This window comes from Mycteria americana (assembly GCF_035582795.1).
Source record: "Mycteria americana isolate JAX WOST 10 ecotype Jacksonville Zoo and Gardens chromosome Z unlocalized genomic scaffold, USCA_MyAme_1.0 Scaffold_18, whole genome shotgun sequence".
NCBI lineage: Eukaryota > Metazoa > Chordata > Aves > Ciconiiformes > Ciconiidae > Mycteria > Mycteria americana.
The window spans coordinates 13,600,805-13,628,715 of NW_027445436.1; the positions used below are offsets into that span (position 1 = coordinate 13,600,805).

General features: G+C 41.7%; 1 protein-coding gene across 4 annotated transcripts in view; it reads right to left on the reverse strand.

Moving 5' to 3' along the window:
• Positions 1 to 27,911, reverse strand: part of DYM (dymeclin) — a 297,267-nt gene that overhangs the window by 145,411 nt on the left and 123,945 nt on the right. For all 4 annotated transcript variants that reach the window (XM_075488866.1, XM_075488867.1, XM_075488869.1 and 1 more), the window contains 3 exons: positions 24,290 to 24,472; positions 16,813 to 16,991; positions 4,064 to 4,189 (listed from right to left, as the gene is read on the reverse strand). In XM_075488866.1, coding sequence (XP_075344981.1) covers positions 4,064 to 4,189; positions 16,813 to 16,991; positions 24,290 to 24,472 — 488 coding nt within the window. The remainder of the gene's footprint in view (positions 1 to 4,063; positions 4,190 to 16,812; positions 16,992 to 24,289; positions 24,473 to 27,911) is intronic.

A 27,911-nucleotide genomic window follows, 5' to 3' on the forward strand; every position in this document is an offset into this window, starting at 1 on the left:
TATTATCAACACTGTCTTCAGCACAAATCCAAAACATAGCCCCATACCAGCCACTATAAAGAAAATTAACTCTATCTCAGCTGAAACCAGGACACCTAGCCTCACTCCAAAAATGGCCAATGGTTCTCACTGAAACTTTAAAAACACCAACCCTGGAAAATGATCATTCACTGAGACAACTATGCCTTGGAATAGTCCACTACTCAAAAAAAAAAAAAATCAAAGTTAAAAAGTTACATACCAGTCCCTGTCACCTCTACTCTCCTCTCCCCCATACTGAAGAAAGCAACCATAGCAGGTAGGCAATGAAATGCCTATTTAAAAAACAACAGCAACCACCACCACCCCTCACCTGGTTTTGGGTTTCAGAAGCATGAAACATGAAAGTACCTTAAATTTCAAAATCATCTACCTGAAATCAGTGCCACAATTTGAACAATCTCATTGGTTTGCAGATAATATTAAAAAGGGAAAACAGAAAAACAAAAAGCTCAGACCTGGGGTGGTCTTACAAGAATAATTAAAAAAAAAGGGGGGGGGGGGTGTTGATTAATTACTCTTTTTAACATCAGGCTCCTGGACACCTACAACTCGGGGTGCAAGAACTGCAGATGCAAAGAACAGGAACTCAGTTCTATATATACCAAGCACTGAGATTCTCAGTTTCCTATAACTTTGCTTGTGGGATATTTCTTAATGCAATAAAAGTAAACACAGTTAAATTGTGATTTACAGTCTATCACTATTCACTACAGCATAAAGTACTATAGTAGTACTACAGGTTACTGGTACATAAAGTACTATATGATGTTATTTTGACATCCGATGTCATTTTATTTACAGTTTCATAAATCAGAGAAGAAAAATCACCAATACTTGTTCCCTTTAGGGAATTCTTGCATTTACTCGTTTACTCTCTTGCTGCTGTTATTATTATTAGTGAAAGAAACTGAGCTCTATGTGGTTACAGGGACCTAACTGCATTAAGCCAATTGCAGGAACAGGACCTATGATTTTGATGATATTTTCCAGGCAGTTAAGATCACATTCATTTTAAACAAAAAATGCTTCACCAGTCAAAAAGAGTTTCTGTCATTTCCTGAGCTCTTTACCAGTTGGTATAATCACAAGATTTATAAAACTGTGCTTACTAAAATTAATCTTAAAAATCAATAAATAAATGTGGGTTAAATACCACAAAGGAAAATAGCCCATAAATGGACTGTACAGTCATGCTTCTTATAAGAACAGTACACAATGGTCCACAGGAGCAGAGAGAAAAAGAGGTTGCCCTAAAATACATCAAATACTTTTTTTCTTCATACTTTACCCAAGTGATGGGGAAAAAAAAAATCCTGCTGTAATTGCTAAAATTTGATAAATATTTGCAGTGAATAAGAGTTTCATTCCAGTTGTGTAACTGACACTAGATGTTCACATTTTACAGAAATACCCATACAGCTTTCCTGACTCCATTCATTTTGCTGCCCTATAATACCCTCTCAGCCTTTAGGAGATATAGAGTTAATATTTAAGAAAGTATGAGACTAATTTCTTACTTTATACTGCAATTTTTGAATAGTAATGTGGTCATTCATACCTGGAAACATCCATTTAAATAATTCAAAAAGATGGGTGAGGGGAAGTGATTTATCAGTATGATTTTGAGTCCTTTTTCCACCAAATGGGGCACTAACTACACTTATTCCCCATCATGGGATCTGTAGGAACCCACTACCCATATATCCATTCCCCAATAGTTCACAAGACAAGATGCAATGCTCACATTTGTATTTTGATATCCACATCCCTCTGTAAAGTTCAGGGATGCCATAGATGAAGTAGATCAAGAAGATAACTTTATTTTTTTAAAGTATAACAGAATGTGGTTTTTCTACAGATAAGGAATCCTTTCTATAAGGAATACTTAAGAGTTGGTATCACAGTCATCAACTCTCTTGTCTATTTCATAGTTTATTTAGGTGACTTTCGGAGTGCACAGTTGAAGTTTTGAACAAGGGGAGACCTCCTCTTTCTCCTTCACTGCATCCAATCCATCCACGTGACACCAAGATTAAGAGCAGGGGGCAAGAAAAAGCCTTCAAATTCAATAAGAAAAGCACTGCGAGGGTGGAAAAGCATTCTGCTTAGCCTCCAAGTTCACTCTCTCCTTCGGTATGAAACATGCCCCCATCCAAAGAATGGAGAAAAGGGTAAAAGAAAGAATAGTAAGGAGGAGCACAGGAGAAAGAATTAAGGTTATTCCACATCTATCCTCTACAGCGTCATAGCACTCCATTGGCTTTTGATGGTAAAAGTTTCCATTTTCACAGGTTTTTCTGCAGTAGGGCTAACAGGAGAAGTTCACATAGACAGGCCTGCAGGCTCAGGCACTTCACAGCCGCCTCTATCTAGCTAAGGAGCAAAACTAGCAAAACTCTGGCCACATAACGCTATTAATGAATGGATGCTTCTCACCAGACACTATGGAGTGGGAAAACACAACCACAGAGTAAAAGAAAGAAGCAGTTAGTGAAAATCTGAAGTAAAATCAAAAATTAAATTGAGAAGATAGAAGGAGGAAAGGCAGGACTAACAAAAAAATCAGTGCAGGGTAAAAGGAACAAGGTGGGGCTTGTTTTTGTTTTTATTAAAATGAAAGTAGTAAACATATCCACCTTGCACAGAAAACACTACAACTATATTGGCAGGGTTAGCTGCAAAGGCAAGAATAAACTGGACAAGAAAACTTGATTTATGTTTTCATTCCACAGCTGCATCCTCATTAGCAATTTTAGGGAAATCTTCCACTTTTACTTATCCAGTAAGGAATTTATTGAAAGACCATGTGTAAAGCCTTTAAAATGAATGAAGAATGATGGGGAAGAGACTTGAGGAAGGAGTGAAACCTTGTCTGCTGTACTCTAACCCTCAACAAGCTCAATTTACGAGAGAAGTTAAATGACTTAGTGATATGGAACCCCAAAATACACATCACACACGTACATGTACGGTGTGTATGTATAGGTTCAAGGCACACCAAGGTGAGGTAGAAGAAAGCTTCAGGAAAATGTTTCAGTCATCTGCATGGTTACTATAGGTGCTCCTCCTAAAAGCTGCTTCCTAAAAGGTACTCCCAAGGAAACTGCATATAAACATCATCTTTTTTTGCTTTCTACATACAGAGCTGTAGGAAATAATCTGAAATTTCAGAGAGTAAATACTGTAAGTCTCTATCACTTGGCACCAAGAGAAAATGCCATTTCCCTCCAAAACAGGCTGGAAATTTACCTGGGAGAAGAGTTCTGTTTAGATACCTTGACACTTGCTTCCAGCTTTTTATATTTCATTAATTTCACATAACCCCAAAAGAGAGTTTCCATGTCCCAGTCAAAAAATTAAATAAAATCACTGCAGACATCTTCTGCGTTATCGTAGCTTTAGAAGCTAGGAAACTAGAACATAATTGTCCAAGGTATTCTCCGGCACAGATGGTCAAGGCCCATCAAACCTAGTCAAAACTCAGATCATAATATATGGACAACGTAAAATAGATATTAATCTAGCAGAAAGACAAAAAAAGAAGTGCCAAGTAAGGAAGTAACATTCAGCCTGGAAAATAAAACTCCAACTAAAAGCTCCTCTCAGCTGCAAACTGGTTAAACAAAGTTTTTCAAGAGAAATAAAAACAGTTTTCTGTTTTTCTCTCTCTTCTAGCCCCTCCACTTCCATGGCAAACACTTAGCATCTTTGAGGCAGCCTGCCTGGCTATTACTACATTAATTTGTAACAGGAAACACCAAAAAACACAGAAAGAGAGGTATATGCAGTATCTCCTCTACAGGAGCGAGCACGTTTGTTCATTTCACTCAGGAAAGTTTTGAAATGACTCTTCTAACTTCAGGTTACTAACCCTTACGAAAGAAATATGTATACGCCATCAAATTTGGATGAACATGTACAGCCTCTGCTGAAGAAACAGATATACAGATGTATCTTTATAAAAATAAATATTTAAATGATTTTTAGAACTGAAGAATTATTTACCAAAACAACAACTTACCACTTCATGAATGGATCGGTTGAAGCCATCATCCTCTGTAAGGATCAGCAAAATGATAAGAGCCATATAAACATGGTGTGAATTCCTTTCTTCAGCGTGATACAGAATTTCAAGAATTGGCAGAACCTTTAGGGAAGGAAAAACGTGTGTATTAGTTTAGTCTTCAAATACCTCGGACAATAAACAGAGAAGACTCTAAACCTCCTGTGTATCACCCTTCCCTTAACAATATCATAGCAATTCCTCCCTCTTGAAATAACCACCCCTGAATAGTGACATACAGTGTTCAAACACCTTCCCCATCTGTTTCATTCTGTCTCCACAAGAGAGTTTAAACAAATTATTTCTTGTGGTCAGACGTGGAATTTCAATTCCTAATAAATGAGATTTCCAGCCATACCAGTTACCATAGGCTCTGAAAGCTTTAGTTCCCCTCTAGACTATGGGAAAATAAAATTGCTAAACAAGATTTTCACCAGTTCAAGCAGGAAAACAATTGTTTCTAACCATTTGTGCTACCCACAAGCCTAGTCTGAAAGGACTTTCCTCATCAAATATAGCCAAGCATATTGGAGCTGAGGTGCACAGAGGCATTTTGAGACCCAAAACTCAAATCTCATTTTGGTGTGTGAAGATAATCCCAGAAAAGAACCAGTTTGGGTTGGGTTAAGACTAGAAAAGGTCTGTTTTTCCAGTTCTAGATAATATGCAGCCAAAGAGAAGTGACATTATAATGAGAGTTCAGCCCAAGGTCTTGCAACATTTCCACCAGGATGAACAGCTGAAGCCAAAGTCTTGCAATAATAATGAAAATGAGATTTCATTGCAACAGCAAGCATACCTGAATGCTAGTCTCAAATTAATCCAGATGCAAACATTGTGTCTCTACCAACTGAAAATTAGCTTTCCACTGGCTCAGTACAACATGACTTCCCCAGGCTGCAGAAATAGGCCTAAATTGCAAAATACCCTGGAAAAAGGAACTGGAAAAAACTCTCAATTCCAAGATAGCGGATAAGATGCAGAATTTGTTCCAAGAAGCTTCTAGACACCTAAAGACTTGCTGTTTTTCAAAACAGGCCGAGTGCAGCAGGATGAATGTGAAACCTATTCTGGTGAGCAGCCAGGACACAGAGTGCTTCACAAGCCTCTGAAGTTACCAGAATGTTCTCTTACAGTCAACCAGTCCCAAAACAGTTGGAACATATTAAAACACACAACAGTTTCTATTAAAACCAATGAGATTGATCTAAATGCTGCAGGCCACAAAACCTTTTGATTGATGCTTTGGCCAGGGTCAAGACAATACCACAACAAAAGCAGAGGGGAAAAAAAAATATTTACTCATTGCAAACATCCTTCCTTTACCATTTCAAAGGATCCTTCACAAACCTCTCTCTCCAGTTGAAACTGGAGTCAACATCTTTGTGTTTTATGAATATAGGTCTTGAGAGTAAAGGCCAAGTTTTCCTAGAATATCTACTTAGCATATAGCAAAAAACATTAGTCCTTTTCCTTGGATGGGGGAAAAGGGAGACAAATGTCACTGCATTAGTCCACTGTTCAAATTATTTCCATCTCAAATATTTATATCATATGTAGCTTTGCATTGCATATGCTGAAAGTAATTTCCAAGTCCAAGCGTTATAAGCTGCATATAGCAGGTAGCAATATAAAACTACCAAAGAACTGCATTTACAACTTGAATTTGCAGGGAGAACAACAAAAGCCTTTCTGAAGGTAACCAGTGGAACAACTTCTGAGTTTTTAAGACAGCTCCCAAATACCTGTGTATTCCTTCAGAACGGCCTCTGTCTGTGCACATTAATATTAGGTCAAACTGTAGTTGAAAAAGTGCATTCATGTTCCTTAAGTGCTCCAAGTCCTAAAAGTGTGCTGCTACAAACTACATTAAAAAAGGGTACCTTGATTCTGACATTGAGACATTATAGACATTTCCATATGAGCTGATACACGAAAGTACTCTTACTAAAATTTCATACTAGCTACTGCAATCACTATCACTCTGAAGAGTGATTTGGATCTCCAGATCAGTGCATTCGGTCTTCCTGCCCCAAACACACCTTGAAAGCTTTTGAAATCCCTTCCCATCTCCACTTCCCTGGCCACGTTTTCCTTTCCACTCCTCTTTCAGACTTCTCTCCATCTACATACCGGACCAAACTCAAGGAGGCAAATGGCAACTTCACTCTCTCTATCTGCCATTTCCAGATGAAAACTGAATCAATTCATACAGTTTCTATAACCCTTCCTCCTCTGAACACTTTTTCCTTTGTATACTGATTGTTGAGGTACACACATCTTTAGGACAAGTATTACTGTTCTCAGAACAAAAACTATTTGACAAGCCACCACTTCAATAAAAAAAGAGTTAGGATATAAGATTAAATTAAAATTTTAATTATATTAAAATTTATCTAGAAGTGTAACCAAAATGCATTTCTACACTTTTATGTTACACACATACATTAAAACTTTTATATCTATCTATCTTATGCACTGGCATTGTCCAGCCACGTACTGAGAAGACGATAACCACTTCTTTTTGTATTGCTGGCCCTTTTATTCACAGTCATTAAACTATCATTACTAGACTACTACTAACACTCCTCCATCAGGAGCAGCTTTTAACTGGCAAGACACAGCCACCATTAACAAGTTACTTTTAATCCCCAAAACAAGGGACAGGTAAAAACAGACACTGAAAATTGCAGGTGCTATATTCAGTCCAAGGTCAGGAACAGTTTCCCCAGCAAAGAGTTTTAAAATAGCTTGTCTTTAGTATACAACAAAATACAAGACCACATAGCCACACAAGTAACCTGCTTAAGCCAAATTTATAACACAGGAAAAAATACTGCTGTACTATCAGTTAATATAAATACATCACATACATTATTTCAGTCCAGACACGCTGAGCAGTAACAAAATGTACAGCATACAGCAGTGCTGCACAGCTCAGCAGCCAAAGCAAACATATTCAACAGAAATAGCTTATTTCTTACAAGCAGATATCTCACTGGCATTTTTACCTGCAATATGGGTGTTAACTGCTCTTACAAACAGAAGAAGGCTCAACATTCTCCCATCCACAGACCACGACACTATGCTTATGAAAAAATTTGCTAATTGAGCCCTATTTCACCAGTCCCACCAATTCCTAGAGAATCCTTGCAAGTACTTTCAATAAGATAGCCAAATGCCAGATGTGAACATCCCTAACAGCATCAGATATTTAACCCAATTATTTTGTAAAATTATACAAAAGTGACATGCTATAAGTTATGGAAGACACACAAACATCCTATTCATTCTACCAAGCAGACTTCTTATAAGAGCAAAAAAGATGCATTGCCTTACTAATGATAAAGCATTATAAAGCACCACAGAAGATGAAGGTATAACTGACAGAGGTAGATTCATACACAAATGAGGAAGCAAGCTGAGACATTATCTATTACAACAGTTAACAAAAACACACTGCATCAATTTATAAATTAAACTGAAGTTACAAAAGAGCAAAGACACATTTCAAAAAACCCTAGGAAATGTCACAGAACATCTGCTAGTGATGCTTCCTGGGCACCAAAACCGAGAAGTATTAAAATAGGGGAAAACACAGCAAATGTGATGCACTGAGTGCAGTGAAACAGGAACAACCTGCAAACCCCCTAAAACTTTAAGATGAGCACTCAGCTGACTGCTGACCTGATCTCTCATATCGCACAGACTCTTACACTTCACCCAACTGCCTCTGTATGAAGAGGCCACTAACTTATGCCATATTCCTCCAAAAAGTCATCCACTCTCATTCAAAGATATCCAGAGAGCACTGTTTTGCCTCTGAATTAATTACCTTAACTGTTTTTCTCCCATATCTCTAAGTTGTGGGATTCAACCTCCAGGCTTTAGTTCTTATCACACCTCTCTGCAAGCAGAGAGTCCTTCCTGTTCAAGGCTTTCCCCTTGTGAAGGCATGTACACATCCTGATGCTTCTCAAGCTCTTTTCTGACCAACTGAGCTAAGTTAGCTTTTTAAGCCTCTCACAGTTTTGTTGTTAATTTTAAAGCAAAAAAAAAGTTTCTCTACACTCTCTCCATTTTTCAATAGCCTGTAAATATTTTATGAAGTATGGTAGCACACCACCAGAATAGCATGCAGCATGTTAGCACCACTCTTGCAGTTGCAATATAGGGAAGGAAATAACCAGCTCCATTACTCCTGCCCCTTTGTCTCGTTTACAAGCCCAAGACTGAATTAGCCTTTTTTGCCACAGGGTTGTAATTAGGAGATCATGATTTCTTTGTCCAATCCTCCCACCCCCAATCCTTTCTGTGTCTGGCTCAGCCTGCATTACTAAGCAATTAAAACTGCTCTTCTCAGTTGGCCACTGCTCATCCTTACCTACTAGCCCGTTAAAAACAAGGGGATTTGACAAAGATGTCAGTAATGTGTCAGTAGTGATCACAAAAAGCAACAGCATGCATGAAGAGTAAAATGAGAGCAGACAGTTTCAAATTTTGGTATTAAAAAAACAAACATGCTGTTGACTTTTCAGTGATGCTTTTCTCAATTTTCTCAGCTTTTCCCACAAAGTGTTTAATGTTGCTGATTATTTCTGTGATTTTCTGATTATTTTTTTTTTTTTGAGGGGGAGGAAAGACAAGTGATAATATATGAAAATATCCCACACTGCAGAGCATCTGAGTACCTGCATCTGGAGTTGTTTTGACACACACCTCATGCTTTTTCTGGAAGTTTTACAATATATCAGACATCAAACAATGCACGCGCCTAACCTTTATTTCTCTAAAGTAAATCGATATGGTTAGCAGCTGTGAAACTTGTCATATCACATACTAACAGCCCAGAAAATTAAATACGACCATTCGTTCAAAGAATTCATACAAAATGACTCTGCCCTCACCTAGACAATTTGCAGCAGGAGTTAGTCTTGATTAAACTGAATATCAACCATCTCACCCGAGTTTGCCAACGGTGGCATCTATCAACTCTGATTTTAGCAATATATCTGCTAGAACTTGGACCGAGACCAAACTCATTCCACATCTGCCATCAAACAGGCAAGGGATCTAATTATCTGGCAAGATTTCAAATATTAAAGTGGAAAGGGCTCTCTATTCCATTACAAATTCCCCTAGACATCTTAAATGTTGTAGTAGTCACTTTAGCATTAGTATCAAGGCTTGCTGAAGCCTTAGGCCACAAGAACTTTCACCTAGATCCACCGACCATGCACTGAACTTTTACTTGGCCACATGAAGGAAGGCCCCTGAAACCAGTGCAAACCAGAAAGATAAGGAGGCTTCAACCTTAGCAGAAGCTGCAATCTTAGAGATAAGAGAAGAATCGGCCCGCCTAGAGACAATGAAAGGGCCCAATGAAGAATGGGAAGACCCCAGACCCAAATACTACTATTGGTCCGAACTGTCTCCTGAGGGGTGGGGAATTTAGATTGTAAGGGTATAATTACCCAGGGATTTCTTTGTTCTGGGTCCCTCTCCAGAGGCACCCAGCTCGAGCTGTTTTCACCGCTGTACCAATAAATTCATCTGGCATATGTTGTATCAGAGACTGCTTCGGGAAACCTAGGGTCGAGCCAGAGGGGAGAGGAAGCGCCCGAGAGTGAGTGTGTGTGAGTGAGGAGTCGAAAAGGGGCACCCGTCAGCTCAGTGGAGCTGCCCGCTGCAAAGGGACTCAGGTCCTAGCAGTTAAAGTCTCGGGTGGTGTGTGTGCAACTCCCTGAATGGTGTGTGAGTGCTCGGGCAGCGGCTTCTCCTTTAACAGTTTGGCGACCCAGATGGGACCCTAGGCCTGCACCCTCGGATCCTCCCGCCTCCAAACATCCAACTGCCGGCAGCGGGTGAATTCACCTGGGACCTTTGGAATGGGAGGCTCTGACAGGCGAGTGTTAAAATTCCCTGAGCAGGCTTGAGACTAGTGATTGGGGTGGTGTGTGGCCTGACCAGCGTAAACTGCACAAGAAGAAAGAGAGGGTGCGTGGCCTGGTCAGCATAAAGCGCACAAGAAGCAAAAGTTGGTGCGTGGCCTGACCAGCGTAAAACACACGTAAATGAGACCCCGATACTAGGGGGGGGGGGGGAGAAGAAATGGGAAACGTACCCAGCGTGGAAAAGGGGACGCCCTAGGCCGAGGTCTTACAGAATTGGGAGAAAATTTATGGTACAGCAGAATTATCTAAAAAGTGCGCAATCAAATTATACCAAGGTGAGTGGCCGTTTATTACAAGAATGGATCCACACAAATTAATGTATTTAACTCATCGACTGGAGGATAGGTACCCATACCAAATGGATTACTGGTATGTATGGCATGCATGGTCTGGGGAAAGAAAACTCCCAGGACAAAAGTAAAAAAAAAAAAAAAAAAAAAGCTACCGGAAAAAGAAATTCCTGTGAGTAGTTCAACCCCACCTTATCTGTCTTCTTCTGACTCTCCTCCTCTTAACCCTCCGGCTGCCGGGCTCTTTCCTATGACTGTGACTCACGTTCCTAATCCTGCTGCTGTGCCCCCTGGGGCCCTGGCAGAGACTGCACCAGTATTAACCTTTTATAGGCACCAGCCTTGGAAACCTGGTGACTTAGCGTTGTGGGGAAGTAAGGTGCCCCGCCTCAGGGAAGACATCGAGAGGTGTGCCCAATTATTCTCGAATATATGTACGGAGTATAATCCGAATTGGAGTGACACTCAAATACAATAGTGGGAACTCTTTCGCCCCTGATGAAAGAGAGAAAATAATGAATAAGGATGCTGAATTGGCTAACAGGAGGAAGGAAACAGAAACCCCTGGCCAGCAAATGATCCAAACTGGGACTATAATCATGCAGGGGATCAAGCCGTTTGCCAGACAGGGCTCCGGAATTTGGTAGAAGCCATTAGAGCATGTGGGGAACTAGGAGTGAACTGGAATGAAGTACAAGAATGCAGGCAAGAGACCTGAGGAGCATCCTAGTGATTTCTGGGGATGACTCCAACAAGCTTTGTTAAAATACAGAGGAATGATGCCACAGAATTTTAATGACGCGCTCACAATTAGCATCCTTGTGGATCAGGCGGCCCACGATATATGGAATTACTTTAAGGAACACATGCCCAGGTGGCAGGGGGAGAATTTGCAAAATATTTTGAGTATCGCTGTGTTTGTATATGATGGGCATGAGGAAAGGCGAAAAGCTGAGCAGGTTAAAGAAAGGAAGAAAGTAAAAGAGCAGGAGGCAAATTTATTGGCCTCAGCTTTAGCAAGGCATTTGCAAGTGAGAGACAGGGGTGGGCAAGTGGGGGAAGGAGACTGGATACTAGGTCTGAACTAAGATTTGGGAGAAAAGAAAGGAGATCAGGAAGGAATGTTGGAAGGGAGTGTTATTATTGTGGGAATCTAGGGCATATCCAGTGGGAATGCTCACTTCGGCTGCAGGAGAGGGCAAAAGAAGGAAATTATCACTAGGAAGAATTGGCCCAGGAAGACTCACAATCGCAATGACTGGAGGGAAGAAACTCTGCAGATCCTGAAGGGGAAGCAGAAGGACTGGGAATTTTTAATGTGTGGGTAACCCAACTGTATCAGCAGGGATAAATTATAGGTAAAGTTGACGGTCGTGAAGTTGAATTCTTGGTAGAAACAGGAGCCACATTATCCCTTTTGAATTTTACCCTGAAAGGGTCTCGGACCACAGACAGAATTTTAATACATGGAGTCACAGGACAGAGAAAGCAGAATTTGAGCAAATCCCTATTAGTAACCATAGGAAACAAGAGTATATGGGGGCAATTTGTATTGGCAGAGGACTCCCCAGTGTGCCTGTTAGGGAGAGATCTCTTGCAGGCTTTAGATGTCGAATTACACTTGTCGCCCAAAGGAATAGTTTTAATGATCATGGGAATGACTGTAGTCACTGGAAGCCCAAATAATGAGCTAAAAATACTGGAAGTATTGAAATCCGTACCAACAAAGTTGTGGAGTAAAACTAGCACGGATGTGGGATTACTAGTTTCAGCTCAACCCGTAAACATAAAAACAAAGGGAGGATACCCCCCTCCGGCTGTGAAACAGTATCGAGTCCCCAAGAAGCTGAGAAGAGCATTCAAAAGCAAATAGGCGGGTATTTAGCCCAAGGAATTTTGAAGGTGTGTGTGTCACTGTATAACACTCCTATACTCCCTGTAAAAAAGAATAGATTAGATGAAGATGGGGACCCGGAATACCATTTTGTGCAAGATCTATGGGTAGTTAATCAACACGTAGTGACTTCACATCCAGTAGTGCCCGATCCTTCTACCATACTTTTACAACTACCGCATTGGGCAAGATATTTTACTGTGATTGATCTAAGGGCTGCCTTCTTTAGCATCCCTTTAGATGAGGACAGCCAACTTTTGTTTGACTTAATGTGGAAAGGACAACAATTAACCTGGATGCGTTTCCCACAAGGGTTTGCAGGGTCTCCTACAATTTTTTCATGAATACTGAGAAATGATTTGAGACATATAAAATTACCGGGCAAATCAGCCCTTGTAAAAAAATGTAGATGATTTGCTAATAGTGAGTAAAGATGAGGATGCCTGTATAAAAGCAAGTCATCGTGCATCCCTGTCCAAACTTCAGCTGTGTCAGAAGGAAGTTAAATATTTAGGGTTTATCCTAAGGGAAGGGCAGTGGGTAACAGACCCATAAAGAATAGAAGCTATGATAAAGCTTCCACGTCCGGTCACAAAGAAACAGTTGTGAGGGTTCCTTGGAGCTGTGGGATTTTGTCGACCACGGATTCCTGGGTTAGGAGAATTAACAAGATCACTGACAGAAGCAACAAGAAATGAGGAGATGGAACCTATTGCATGGGGTCCGGAAAGGGAGCAAGCTTTTAAAACGATAAAAGGAGCTTTGGCATCAGCTCCCGCTCTTGGACTCCCAGACTACACAAAACCCTTTAATTTTCATGTACATGAGCGAAAAGGGATAGCCAGTGGAGTTATAACGCAGAAACTGGGTCCACTTCACAGGCCAGATGCCTATTACTCAATTCAGCTTGATCCAGTGGCGGCAGGGGCACCAGCTTGTAATAAATCGGTAGGAGCAGCAGTGGCTATATTGGAGAAGAGTCGCCCACTTATCTTAGGACATCCAGTGACCGTTTATGTACCACACGAAGTAGAGATACTATTGAAGCAATATGCGACCCAAGCATTGTCACTGCAACGGGCACATAGAACCCAGATTTAGCTCTATTTGTAGACGGCTCACCCTACTACTTGCACGGACAACAACGGACTGGATACACCGTGGTCAGCCAAGGACAAGTGATGGAAGCTGAACCATTCCCAGCAAGGCTGAGCGCACAAGGAGCAGAACTGGTAGTATTGACACGCGCAGCTCATCTAGGGAGGGAAAACGAGTCAATACTTACACAGACTCTCGGTACGCCTTCGGGGTACGTCATGCAACAGGAATGTTATGGAAAGAACGAGGATTTTTCACATCATCAGGAAAAAGGGTATCCAATGGAGAGGAAATACGTAATTTGCTGGAATCGGTCCAACTAGCCAGAGAAATTGCTGTGATACATTGCCCAGCCCATACCAAAGATACTACAGACATTAGTGAAGGAAACGCTTTAGCTGATGCAGCTGTGAAAGCTGCAGCCCAGCAACCTCTGAAGGAGTGTATGGTTGCAATCTCAATGGACAATCAGAACGAATGGCCAAATTAAAGAGACCCCAAAGCCGTGTATGAAAAGGACTCTACAGCAGAGGAAAAGAAACAATGGGGAAAGTGGGAAGCAGAACAAAATGACAGCGGAATATGGACAATTGGAAGAAAACCAATTTTGCCAAAGAAGTAATTAATTACCGTGGCTAGGTGGTTTCGTGACGAAGCTCATGGAGGAGCAGAGGCAGTGGCTAACCAGGTACAAAAAAATATGGACAGCACCAGGAATTTATGCCGCTGCAAAGAGGATCACCAGTAGCTGCCCAACCTGCCAAAAGTTTTCAAGTATCAAGTCGAGCTCAGAGTTAGGGGGACGACCGTGGGCCTTTTTCCCTTTTGTCGTGGTTTAGCCCCAGCCAGCAACTAAGCACCACGCAGCCGCTCGCTCACTCCCCCCCGGTGGGATGGTGGAGAGAATCGGAAGAGTAAAAGTGAGAAAACTCGAGGGTTGAGATAAGAACAGTTTAATAGGTAAAGCAAAAGCCGCGCACGCAAGCGAAGCAAAGCAAGGAATTCATTCACTCTTTCCCATGGGCAGGCAGGTGTTCAGCCATCTCCAGGAAAGCAGGGCTCCATCACACATAACGGTTACTTGGGAAGACAAACGCCATCACTCCAAATGTCCCCCCTTCCTTCTTCTTCCCCAGTTTATATACTGAGCATAATGTCATGTGGTATGGAATAGCCCTTTGGTCAGTTTGGATCAACTATCCTGGCTGTGCCCCCTCCCAGCTTCTTCTGCACCTGGCAGAGCACGGGAAGCTGAAAAGTCCTTGACTAGTGCAGCAACAACTAAAACATCTCTGTGTTATCAACACTGTTTTCAGCACAAATCCCAAACATAGCCCCATAGCAGCCACTATAAAGAAAATTAACTCTATCTCAACTGAAACCAGGACACCTTTTCAACGATTACAAATAGATTACGCAGATATGCCATCTGCCAGTGGATACAAACATTTCTTAGTTATAGTAGATCAATTGTCAGGTTGGGTAGAAGCATTCCCCACAAGAAAAACAGACACAGGAGGAGTAATGAAAGCATTATTGAAGGAATTTATACCCAGATATGGAGTTCCCGAATCAATTGAATCAGACAGGGGTGCCCATTTTACAGCAAATACAATTGGTCAACTATATAAGTCGCTAGGTATAGAGAGGAACTTGCACACTCCCTATCACGCACAATCCTCAGGACAGGTAGAAAGATGGAACAGAACCTTAAAGGAAAAGATAGCAAAAATATCTACAAACACAGGTTTGAAGTGGCCGGACACATTGCACTTAGCCCTATGGGATGTGCAAAATGCCCTACAACGACCCATAGGGCTAAGTGCAACACCAGCAGAAATTCTCTTTGGGAGACATTTGGCCATACCAGGGACTTATATCCCAGCTAAGACCAGCCTGTTGGATGGAGATGAACGATTGACCCAGTATGTTATAAATGTTAATATGGTATTTGTCAATGTAACTTGTGAAACTACTATGCCAGTATTGACAACTGTCCCTCCAACCACGTTACATCCCATGATAATAGTATTATGCTTAGCCTTATTGTGTTACTTGTAATCATATTATATATACAAACATGGTGGTTAATCATTCGTCTTGAAAGAATTCGCGGCCTTTGTCTGACCTTTGACATATTTTTTTTATCAAGCAGGAATGCTTGATAAAAAAAAACAAAGGGAGGACTGTTGTAGTAGTCACTTTAGCATTAGTATCAAGGCTTGCTGAAGCCTTAGGCCACAAGAACTTTCACCTAGATCCACCGACCATGCACTGAACTTTTACTTGGCCACATGAAGGAAGGCCCCTGAAACCAGTGCAAACCAGAAAGATAAGGAGGCTTCAACCTTAGCAGAAGCTGCAATCTTAGAGATAAGAGAAGAATCGGCCTGCCTAGAGACAATGAAAGGGCCCAATGAAGAATGGGAAGACCCCAGACCCAAATACTACTATTGGTCTGAACTGTCTCCTGAGGGGTGGGGAATTTAGATTGTAAGGGTATAATTACCCAGGGATTTCTTTGTTCTGGGTCCCTCTCCGGAGGCACCCAGCTCGAGCTGTTTTCACCGCTGTACCAATCAATAAATTCATCTGGCATATGTCGTATCAGAGACTGCTTCGGGAAACCTAGGGTCGAGCCAGAGGGGAGAGGAAGCGCCCGAGAGTGAGTGTGTGTGAGCGAGGAGTCGAAAAGGGGCACCCGTCAGCTCAGTGGAGCTGCCCGCTGCAAAGGGACTCAGGTCCTAGCAGTTAAAGTCTCGGGTGGTGTGTGTGCAACTCCCTGAATGGTGTGTGAACACTCGGGCAGCGGCTTCTCCTTTAACATTAAAGGAATACTTTCTAATAAGTAAGATTTGTTCAAGTGGTTTGTGACATTACTAAACATAGTGGGGAGCATAAGCTAATTTATAACCTACAAAAACTGTACCAGGTGTCTGTTATATTTGCTATTAACCACAATCCTATTTAAAGCAGCTAAAAAGTCACTACAGTTGCATTTCTATAAAATCTGTCAGCTGCTCCTTGAGGAGTTTCAGCCTCAGGTCAACCCTCTAAGACATTTGGCATTAGTCAAGTTACAGCTCATTTTGTTAAGTATTATCCCTATACGCACACAGTAAGCTTGTGTAACTTTTTGGCCTGAATATCTAAAGAAGAAAAATAAAACAATGAATAGAACGATATCTGCTACCAGTTTCTTTACACCAAGCCCAGAGGTCAGCAGGTTTATCTGGATCAGACAGTGGCACTGAGAAAGAGGGAATCAAAGACAGCCTGGTAGATTTATCAGTACTATCTTGTACTGCAGTGACACGTTTAGCATCATACTCCTGAGATGACAAAATAAAAGTGAGTGAGCCAGAACCTACTGCCCCCACTGCAGAACAGGGGACACTGGCAGCTGGTGACACCCAAGCTTCCAGGACCAACCCCTCGTGATGAGTATAAGGCAAGCAGAGCAATACTTACAAGATTTTCTGTGTCCGTTCGTGCCAACACATATGTCCTTACGTTGCTGTTTTGATGCAGAAGCATGTATACAAGAAGAGTCGCTTGATCAGATTTCTGCTGTTCACACAAAGCTGTGTATAAACTGTTAAAATTAATCTGGAAAGTGTGTGGATTTGATGATGAAAAAGCAGTGCTATCTGAAATAAAGAAATCAAAAAACCAATCTTTAACAAATACATTTACCATCCAGCTATTTGTTAACTTTATAAAATCTCTCAGTGAAATATTTTATATGGACACCACAGTAAGGATGAAACAAAAATCATCCATGACTTATCACCAATGGTCATAAACCTTAATAGGGTCTCATGAAGCTTCAGTTGTGCCAAAAAGCTGAGATTGTCCTCCCACATGAGCTCCAGTAAGACCCCCGCATCTGCACAAGACACTCATATTTTTTCATAAAGCTATTCTGTTCATCCAAATGGCTTCCACTCTTAGAAAGGAAAGCAATCCCAGGAGCTGCTGCAAGGAGGGCAGCTACAGCGTCTTCTCTGGAACCAATGTACTGACAATTCATGTGTTTCCAAACCCTGCACCCCATACTTCCAGGTTTAGTTCACTGGCATGAAGGTGGAGTATCTCCTATCCATTTGTTGGCATGAAGGGCAGATGCACATAGGTCAAGACTATCAGTATATTTTCAGTGAAACATAGGTGTTGTCAGGACTTTAAAGATGTGTATGTGGTGGGGAGTTTAGTGGGTTAAAGTGATTTAAAACACCACATCATATAGTTTAACATCCCTCAAAGTAACAGCAGTTTGTTCATGTTCACAATATAATCTGTGCCAGAGCTGGAAGTGAGAATAAAACAGATTTCTGTTCACAGAACCTTTTCACAAGAAGCTTTACCAGTTTCAACAAAAATGTCCATCAGCACAGATCTCTAACATCTAGGAATTTCCAGTGGAAATGGAAAAAGCAAGTGTGACAGTCAATGCACTCATACTCATGTCAGAAAGCCAGATTCATGTCCTTACTCAGCCTCCAGATCTCCCCAAGTCAGAGATTTTTGCCTTTGGTTTCTTTACAAAAAACCTTTGGGAGTGCAAGGTTTTGTTCCAGTGCAGAACAGGTACATTTCTCAACTGTCAAAAAGCTTCACAGAAATTTGTATAAAGTATTTTCCTGTCCAGCTCTGTTCAAAAACATCCATTCAAAGCATGCATCTTCTGTGATGATACATGAAGTAGGATGAGTCTGCCTTTTTGAGCTGATTTATTTCAGCATCCTGGCAATCGAATACAAAGGCTATCTTTTCTGAGCACACAAACAAGCTATGCATATGGAAAAATTACAGCAATTTAATGGCAAGAGGATATTCTGGGAACAATAGCAGTTTGGATACTCAAGTATACTAAAGGTCTGGACTTAAAAATTTTCGTATTACTATAAACAAGATGTCCAAAGTTGAAGAATTTAACTAAAATTCCTTTGTTCCCACAATAACAGACTACAGATTTCTGAATTGTTTATCGTTTTTTAAATAAACACATTAACTTAGGAAAGCTCTGCTGTATAAAACAGCGTGACAATACTACTCCTCCTGCTCAGTGATTTGTGGACAGAAGGGATTTTTAAGGAGAGGAAGAAAAGACTCAGAAGGATAAAGAAAAAAAAAAACAACAAACCAATGCCAATTTCAAATCCTGCTTTTTTACAAGTCATTTTACAAGCAAGTGGTATTATGATAGCCGGCATGCTAGGCAGCAACTATTGCACTTCATCCAAATCTTCCTTTTTCCTCAAATCTTGAAAGATTTCTCAGATATTATAGACTGCATCACCATGGAAAACAGTGAGAACAGTATCACCACACGTGTGCCCATGGGCAGCAACCGTGAGCCAACACAAATCTGGCTCTTAAATGAGTACTCCCATGGTTTCCTACCAAACTTTTCCACTCTTCTGGAGAAATCTCTATACTGGTAGGGACTGATCACACAAACACTCCCTACACCCACTGAGATGTGGGTGTCTCGCTTTCCCCTTTCTTTTTAGCCCGTATTCTTCGCAAAGTTTCTAAATAGCTTTCAGTATGGAAGAATGTGGTAGTTCTCACTTATTTTGAATATCATCTCCACCCTCTTTGGAAGGAAAAAGTGCCTGGAAGACCTGCAGGAGCCCCACAGGAGCCCTGGCTCCTACTGGGTTTCTGGGGGCCCAGTGGAGACGGTGTGCCAGGGAGCCGCTGCTTCTCTTGGCCTGGGCAAGGGGCAACAGCTCCAGCCATTCAGCTGAACTCAACAGGAGGCACTGGAGCAAATGCTTCTCCTTCCTGCAGGAGTCGGGAGGCATTGCTGCACACACAGAGGCGAGACGCAGCCCATCGGCGATGGAAACCCTGCCTCTCCCCAAAACGATGTACCAACAGGCAGAGGAGAGACCAAAGCCTGGCTTTTCTGAACTACCATTTCTGCCCCCACGCCCCCTTCAATCACTGATCGTGATTATGGACTGATTAGTTTAAAAATATCACGCTTCAGGCTAGTGTTTCTCTTTACTAGGGAAAATTTGGATGTAGACAGCAAAATCAGATCAATTCAACATGCTCTATTAAGCAGCAACCTGATGCCACAGTTCCTTAGCTGAGGAGTGTCCAACTGATTTTCAAGCTTCACTTCTGTGGATGTTTAAACTGTGCCACTTATATTTATAGCACTTCACTATTGGTTTTATTAAAGGGTATTTAAAAAACTGTATAAAAATAATCTAAACAGTATTAAAGAAACTTATCAGCAACAGCATCATATCCTGTATTATTCTACAGAACATTAAACTGACCAACAGAAAAATTAAACTATTTTAGACCATGTAAAATAAACTATCCTGAATTTTATTAGTTTTGTCCCAATTAAATTATATAAATTACTTCAACAAAAAAGCCAGTTTTCATTTTATAGTCACATACTATAGATCATTATGACAGTAACCAGCCTTTCTTTTTCATATCATTCTCCTCTTACCAGCCCCTCACAACATTCACAGGAATCAAATTTAAGCTCAGTTATATGAGTACTGCTAGTGGAAACAAGTTTATGGGAAACAATAAGTCATTCTATAAACATACACATCTAGAGAATATGCAGCTTTTCATGCTGCTTTTGACATAGAATAAGTTCTTTTAAAATTTTATAACGATACATGTATAAATTTTCCATGAAATACATTACTAGTTACTGATGATGTGAAACAAAGTCAACCAAAATAAAATATTCATAGAAGTTTGCAGTTTAAAAAACAGAAAAAAAAAACCCCAAAACTGTATCAAGAATTTGATCTCAAATACCTGTAAACAGTATCCAATAAATCAAAGGGGCATGTTATGACTAAGAATTCTTCTTATGAGAACAATCCTCCATCCTCATAACCCCAAAAAATTTCCTAGGTAAAGGTGAATGAATTTAGAGCTCAACCTGCTAAAAACTTAATGGTTAAAGGAATATAAAAATTCCCCCCAAATAAAGTGAATAATTCAGAGGTATTGATATGGCTTCACAGGTTATCATGCAGCACCTGAGCTGTGCGGAGTAGCTCCGTGCACACTGTCAACCTGCATAAAGCCAATGAAAGGTAAAACCCCCATGGCTAAAACTTGAGGAGATTTAAGTGTATGGATAAAGTATATATGAAAAGAAGCACACTGCCTCGAAGGGGGAGGGGGATAATATCAGGCTTGCCCGAGAGAAGCTGAGGGGCGACGTGCCATGGTTGGAGGGAGCGGCTGACAGCGAGGACAGTCGGCCTGAGTCCTCGAGATGCGCGGGGTACGCTTGTACACAGCCGAAGTCGAGCGGAGTTGAGCCAGGGGATACTGAGGCAACGGGAGCCAAGAGGGAAACACCAGTGAAATGCCTCAAAGCACACAAGGGGTGTTCTTCTATGAAGGAGGCACGGACGACAGCCCAGCTGAAGTGCCTCTACACCAATGCACACAGCATGGGCAACAAGCAGGAGGAGTTGGAAGCCATTGTACATCAGGAAAACTATGATATGGTGGCCATCACGGAAACGTGGTGGGGTGACTCGCACAACTGGAGTGCGGCGATGGATGGCTATAAACTCTTCAGGAGGGATAGGCGAGGCAGGAGAGGTGGTGGGGTAGCCCTATACGTCAGGGAGAGTCTGGATAGTTTAGAGCTCGATGATGGTGATGATAGGGTGGAGTGTTTATGGGTCAGAATCAGGGGGAAGGCCAACAAGGCAGATATTGTGGTGGGAGTCTGTTACAGACCACCCAACCAGGATGAGGAGACAGATGAACTATTCTATAAGCAGCTGGGAGAAGCCTCACGATCGCTAGCCCTTGTTCTTGTGGGGGACTTCAACCTGCCAGATGTCTGCTGGAAATACAATACAGCAGAGAGGAAACAGTCTAGGGGGTTCCTATAGCGTGTGGCAGATAACTTCCTGACGCAGCTGGTGAGTGAGCCAACGAGGGAAGGTGCCCCGCTGGACCTCTTGTTCACGAACAGAGAAGGACTGGTGAGTGATGTGATGGTTGGAGGCTGTCTTGGGCAGAGTGATCACGAAATGATAGAGTTTTTGATACGTGGAGAAGCGGCGAGGGGGGTCAGCAAAACTGCCACCTTAGACTTCCGGAGGGGGGACTTCAGCCTGTTTAGGAGACTGGTCGAGAGAGTCCCCTGGGAGGCAGCTCTTATGGGCAAAGGGGTCCAGGAAGGCTGGACATTCTTTAAGGAGGAAGTCCTAAAGGCACAAGAGCGGGCTGTCCCCAGGTGCCGAAAGACAAGCCGGCGGGGAAGAAGACCGGCCTGGCTGACTAGAGAGCTCTGGCTCGAACTGAGGAGAAAGAGGAGAGTCTATGACCTCTGGAAGAAGGGGCGGGCAACCCAGGAGGACTACAAAGGTGTAGCGAGGCTGTGCAGGGAGAAAACTAGAAGGGCCAAAGCTGAGCTAGAGCTCAGTCTGGCTGCTGCTGTAAAAGACAACAAAAAACACTTCTTCAAATACATTAGCAGCAAAAGGAGAGGTAAGGAGAATCTCCAGCCCCTAGTAGATGGGGGAGGAAACACAGTGACCAAGGATGAGGAAAAGGCTGAGGTACTTAATGCCTTCTTTGCCTCAGTCTTTATTAGCAGGGCCGAATGTTCTATGGGTACCCAGCCCCTGGAGTTGGAAGATAGGGATGGGGACCAGACTGGAGCCCCCATTATCCAAGGGGAAATGGTGAGTGACCTGCTGCACCACTTAGACACTCACAAGTCTATGGGGCCTGATGAGATCCACCCGAGAGTGTTGAAGGAGCTGGCAGATGTGCTCACCAAGCCCCTTTCCATCATTTACCAGCAGTCCTGGCTAACTGGGGAAGTCCCTGCTGACTGGAGATTAGCAAATGTGACACCCATCTTCAAGAAGGGCCGGAAGGAGGACCCGGGGAACTACAGGCCTGTCAGCCTGACCTCGGTGCTGGGGAAGCTGATGGAGCAGATCATCCTGAGTGCTATCACACGCCATGTAGAGAACAACCAGGGGATCAGGCCCAGCCAGCATGGGTTCAGGAAAGGCAGGTCCTGCTTGACCAACCTGATCTCCTTCTATGACAAGGTGACCCACCTAGGGGATGAGGGAAAGGCTGTGGATGTTGTCTATCTAGACTTCAGTAAAGCCTTCGACACGGTCTCCCACAGCATTCTCCTGGAGAAACTGGCTGCTCATGGCTTGGACGGGTGTACTCTTCGCTGGGTAAAGAACTGGCTGGACGGCCGGGCCCAGAGAGTGGTGGTGAATGGAGTTTACTCCGGTTGGCGGCCGGTCACAAGCGGTGTTCCCCAGGGCTCGGTGTTGGGGCCAGTTCTGTTTAACATCTTTATCAATGATCTGGACGATGGGATCGAGTGTACTCTCAGTAAGTTTGCAGACGACACCAAGTTGTGTGGGAGTGTTGATCTGCTGGAGGGTAGGCAGGCTCTGCAGAGGGACCTGGACAGGCTGGATCGATGGGCTGGGGTGAATTGTATGAGGTTTAACAAGGCCAAGTGCAAGGTCCTGCACTTGGGCCACAGCAACCCCATGCAACGCTACAGGCTTGGGGAAGAGTGGCTGGAAAGCTGCCTGGCAGAGAAGGACCTGGGGGTGTTGGTTGACAGCCGCCTGAATATGAGCCAGCAGTGTGCCCAGGCGGCCAAGAAGGCCAATGGCATCCTGTCTTGTATCAAAAATAGTGTGGCCAGCAGGACTAGGGAAGTGATTGTGCCCCTGTACTCGGCACTGGTGAGGCCGCACCTCGAATACTGTGTTCAGTTTTGGGCCCCCCACTACAAGAGGGATATTGAGGTACTGGAGCGGGTACAGAGAAGGGCAACGAAGCTGGTGAAGGGTCTGGAGCAGAAGTCTTATGAGGAGCGGCTGAGGGAGCTGGGACTGTTTAACCTGGAGAAAAGGAGGCTGAGGGGAGACCTCATCGCTCTCTACAACTACCTGAAAGGAGGTTGTAGAGAGGTGGGGGTCGGTCTCTTCTCCCAGGTAACAAGTGATAGGATAAGAGGAAATGGCCTCAAGTTGCGCCAGGGGAGGTTTAGACTGGATATTAGGAAATTTTTCTTCACCGAGAGGGTTATCAAGCATTGGAACAGACTGCCCAGGGAAGTGGTTGAGTCGCCATCCCTGGAGGTATTTAAAGGACGTTTGGATGAGGTGCTTAGAGACATGGTGTAGTGGTGGTTTTTTGGCAGTGTTAGGTTTATGGTTGGACTCGATGATCTTAAAGGTCTTTTCCAACCTATATGATTCTGTGATTCTGTGATTCTGCCTGCAAGCTGAGCTATCTAGATAGTCCAAGCTGTGTTAGGGCATTACTGTGTCCCAAGCAAGACCCTCTGCAGCAGGGCACTGTGAGTCAGTACAGCATCGCACCTGCAGTTACCTGATATATAGACTGGAACCAGACTTCTCAAAAACCAGGCAAGCACTGAAACAACTCTGAAACTTTCCGTATATAAAAGTCTCATGAAAGTGATGTTAACCAGTTTCTCCTCATATTTGCAATATGAGAATACAGTTAGCAAATCAATCCAGTTAGCAATTCAATTGCTCCTCTTGGCTCTAAGGAACATGACTCCAGCTAAACAGAATTTCCCCAAGTGCTATAAAGTTTCAGGGGACTCCTGCAGACTCTTGGATAACTGACCTACTTATAGGTCACTTTTATTTATATTTCATGAAATTATGAAGCTTTCTAAAATTTCTCAAGTCTGAAGGAAAGAGTATCCTTCTCCCCCTGCCCCTTCAAGTAAGTTCCAGCAGCTGAGGAACTCCATCTCAAAATTCCCAGAAGAAAATATACTATTACTACTCTTTCACAGGCTGGCTGGAGGGAAAACAAATTTTTGAAAGAGAACCTCTAAGTAGTCGCAGCAACTTAACACTTCATTTTCATCAGTTCATGCCTAGAAGTAAGAACAGATACAAACCTTGTGTGTTCTTAAAGGACATAATAGCTTGCCTGTAGGGATTCGGCATATCTGGAGCATCAGTCAGATTAGCCAAGACCAGCAGAAGCAGTAGACTCTGGTTTGCTAGAGGGGAGCACTGCTCCAGCTGCGGCGTTGGTTTACTCCCCACCCCACCTAGTGTGAATACTGTCCACAGGCCAGCTAGAGAGAAAAGGCAAAAAATATTATGTTTGTTTACATTTTAATGAAGAAAGCTCCTTTAGAGGAAAAGATAGCATCTGACACACAGGCAGAGAGAAGAGGGAAAAACAATTCACCCCTGTACAATGAGATGACAGGTCTGACTACTTGATTTCTCAAAATGAAAATTTCAGGAGTAACACAGCAGTGGGCATGGAGAGGTGGGAATTGAAAGATTACTGGAAATTCAAGAAAATTAAGTCATAGGAATATATGAAAAGGAAATTAGAAGAGGTGAAACAAAAGCATATATTTGAAGGGGAGAACCTTAAACACAGAGCAGATACCAGCTGAAGGATTCATGTAGCAATCCTGATAATGCTAACATATTGAGAGGAAAAGGAGCTTGTATGTTGCCTTTTTAATAAAACCAACTTGGTCCATCATGCAGCATTTTTCTCATGTATTCTATTTTTAATAAGCTCAGCATATTTTAGGCCAAACACAGTAACAAAAACTAATACTGCTTAAACTAGAACCTCCAGATTGAGAGTCCTGTAGAGATCATCATCATTGCTCATTATTGTGGGTAGACAACATAAGAGCAAATAATAAGCTTCTTGGAAAAAAAGACAGGATCAACAGCAATTTAAATTTAAATTTTAAGGTATTATTAAACTCAGCCTCATATTTTTGCATTCCTACAGAAGATGAAACAACTTGAAAAAGCACTCCAGTTGGAGGTACTTACACTGCTCTGAAATTCCTTTTTAAGAGATTGCATATAAGATGTAAAGGTATGGAAGTACAAACTGTTTACAATAATTTGAAGTTAAAAATCTAGTTAAAAAGAAATAAAAGTTTGAAGTGACAAATCACTATTGATACCGTTAAAAAAAAAAACAGACTGGTTGATTCCTCTTGGGTAAGCAAGTTTTTGTTGTCTCACAACTGCCTCAAAAATACACGCGTAACAAAGCACCAAAGCTTCATTCATTTTAGACCCGCAAAAATTTATTAGCTACAAAAATGTAAATAGCTCACCATTCCACACCAACTCTCAGTTCTTTGCTCATGAACTACAATAAGAATGCATGTTAGCATACCCTCCCCTTTATTTAGGTGTATATATATGGTGCATATACAGCTCTGGTATTAAGGCATAAAGTATAAAGCCAGTATAAAGCACCTGAAAGCTGCTCGTTAAAACTCTCATTATCATACTGTTTAAACTTTGAGCCTGAAATGCAGAGTCATTTTCATACTTAATCCTTACAGCGTTAAAAAAAATGAACTCCAATACTAAACTCCTGCATTTGAAATTCCTGTTCCTAATTACAGCAGCACTGGTGAACCAAGTTGACCAGCTATGTGCCCAAATACCGATTAACAGGAGACTGGAAGGGAAAAGGGACAGCAGGGGAGGATTAGAGGACTCCCCTCAGCCATCTCCAGCAAGTCCATAAATCCTTATTTCCTTGCCAGCACTCATGAGACTGATTTACACTGGGGAAAAAAAGAAGAAAAGCACCAAAGCTGAAGCAGAGATGCTGCAGACTCAGCGTTACTGGGGAAAAGATAAATTTGCCCCCCCCCCAGGCTACAGTGACACATGACAACTTCAGTGTCACTGGGCCTCTACCTTTATCACATCTGGGCTCCTGATACATTCCCAGGTGATAAGAAGCAGCCCCTCCCAATCACATTGGATTATATTCTTCCCCAAATGCCTGCTTAACACTTAATTTTTTTGAGAGTATCTTGAAATTTTATGGCAGAGATTGAGCATTTCACCAAATTATTCATTTAATAGGTCAAAGTCTTGAATTATACAGCATAACAGTAAGAAATAATCTCAACTTTAAAAAGACCCCAAAATTCTTATTTCCTTTTTTTATTAATGCCTAAAATAAAAATTAATTATAACACACTTTCTTAAAGAAGACAGAAAAATTAAGAAAGTTTAGTTTTCAATTTTCTAGTCTGCAAGATTCAAGGTGCACAGGACAAAAACCTGCGAGTCATTTGAATGCAAAACATAAGTATAGTATAACCAATTAAAAAAATTTGAAGTAGTCTTAGCCCTATAAAATTTCAAACCAGCCAAAGAGTGTTTTTCTTCAAATGTAATTATATAGTCAGATTTTGTAATAAACAAACACTCCCTTCATCAACACAACTGCAAGGCAGTTACTGCCATGTCAAGGGCAAGGGAACTAATGCCATTCAGTGTTAAGCAGCTTGAAGGAGTTCTTATAATAAAAAGCACTATAAGTACAGCTTTCCTAGCAAAAAAATTAATGTTACATTAATAATCCTTTATCACTGTGTTTTTGATCCACTGTCCTTAAATCAGAACGAAGCTGAATAAAAATGCTGACCATGAAGTTAGCTTTTAAACTTACATGAGTTATTCAGATAGGTAACATGCAAAGAAATTCTTTTAAAGAATTGTGTTATATAGTTATCATCGTTTGTTAAATGAATTCAAATTCAGCACGTTTCCTCTCCTAAAGTAAAAGTTTAGTGTAGTTCTCAGCTAAGCCAGCATTTTTAATTTTCCACCACCCCACCCTTCTGTGGCTGGCATCTGCCATTACTACACCTTTCCTCAATAGTTATGAAAAGAGGGATATGGCCAAAATACTGGTAAGTTGAATCTTCCACCAGGGAGAATGAGGTAATTATGTCCAAGAGAAATCTGCACATTTATATATGACCCAAGTAACCTCCTGAAGTTGTCTCTCTTGTTGGCGAGTGTATTCCTCCAGAAAAACAATCCCATGTTAATGGGTTCATAATATTCCTTTCAGTTCCAAAATGCAATGTCAAATTAGGTGCTACGTATTGGTTGGTGCTCTCAATGTACTCAAGTTAAGAGACATTTCTAAGGAAAATATTGTTTCTGATCATTAACAGCAGATTAAAGTGCTAAAAAGATAAAGAGCTTAGGAGGACAGAGAGATAAGTAGTCAGTGTTTCTAGCTGTATTCTATATGTTCACAATATTTGAAATAACACATTGCTACATCTGGTTTTACATTTATGTACATTTCAAAATTATTAAGGTATATTTAAGTTTTTTTAGCAAGAGAAACAAAACTAAAGTAATGCTGCAACCCCTTAGAAGCTCTCCTCACCATCTGCTTTTCAGATGTAAAGTTACAGTTAACAGAAAACTAAATATACAAAGAATATACACTGATACAAAAAGAAGCACCCAGAATCACACTTCCGATTCTGCTTCACTGGAACATCATGGAGAAACAGAATAAAAAGAAGAAAATCTCATGTTTAAAATTCCTGTTTAAGCCAATAGCATAGCCATAGGTAGCTGTAACCATACTAGTGCTGCCTGGCATCATTAAAAGTATGGAATAAAATTTGCCTAGACACTTTAACATATAGTGCTTGGATTTCTTTCACATTTAAATTTCACTTTAAATTTCACTTACTCCTA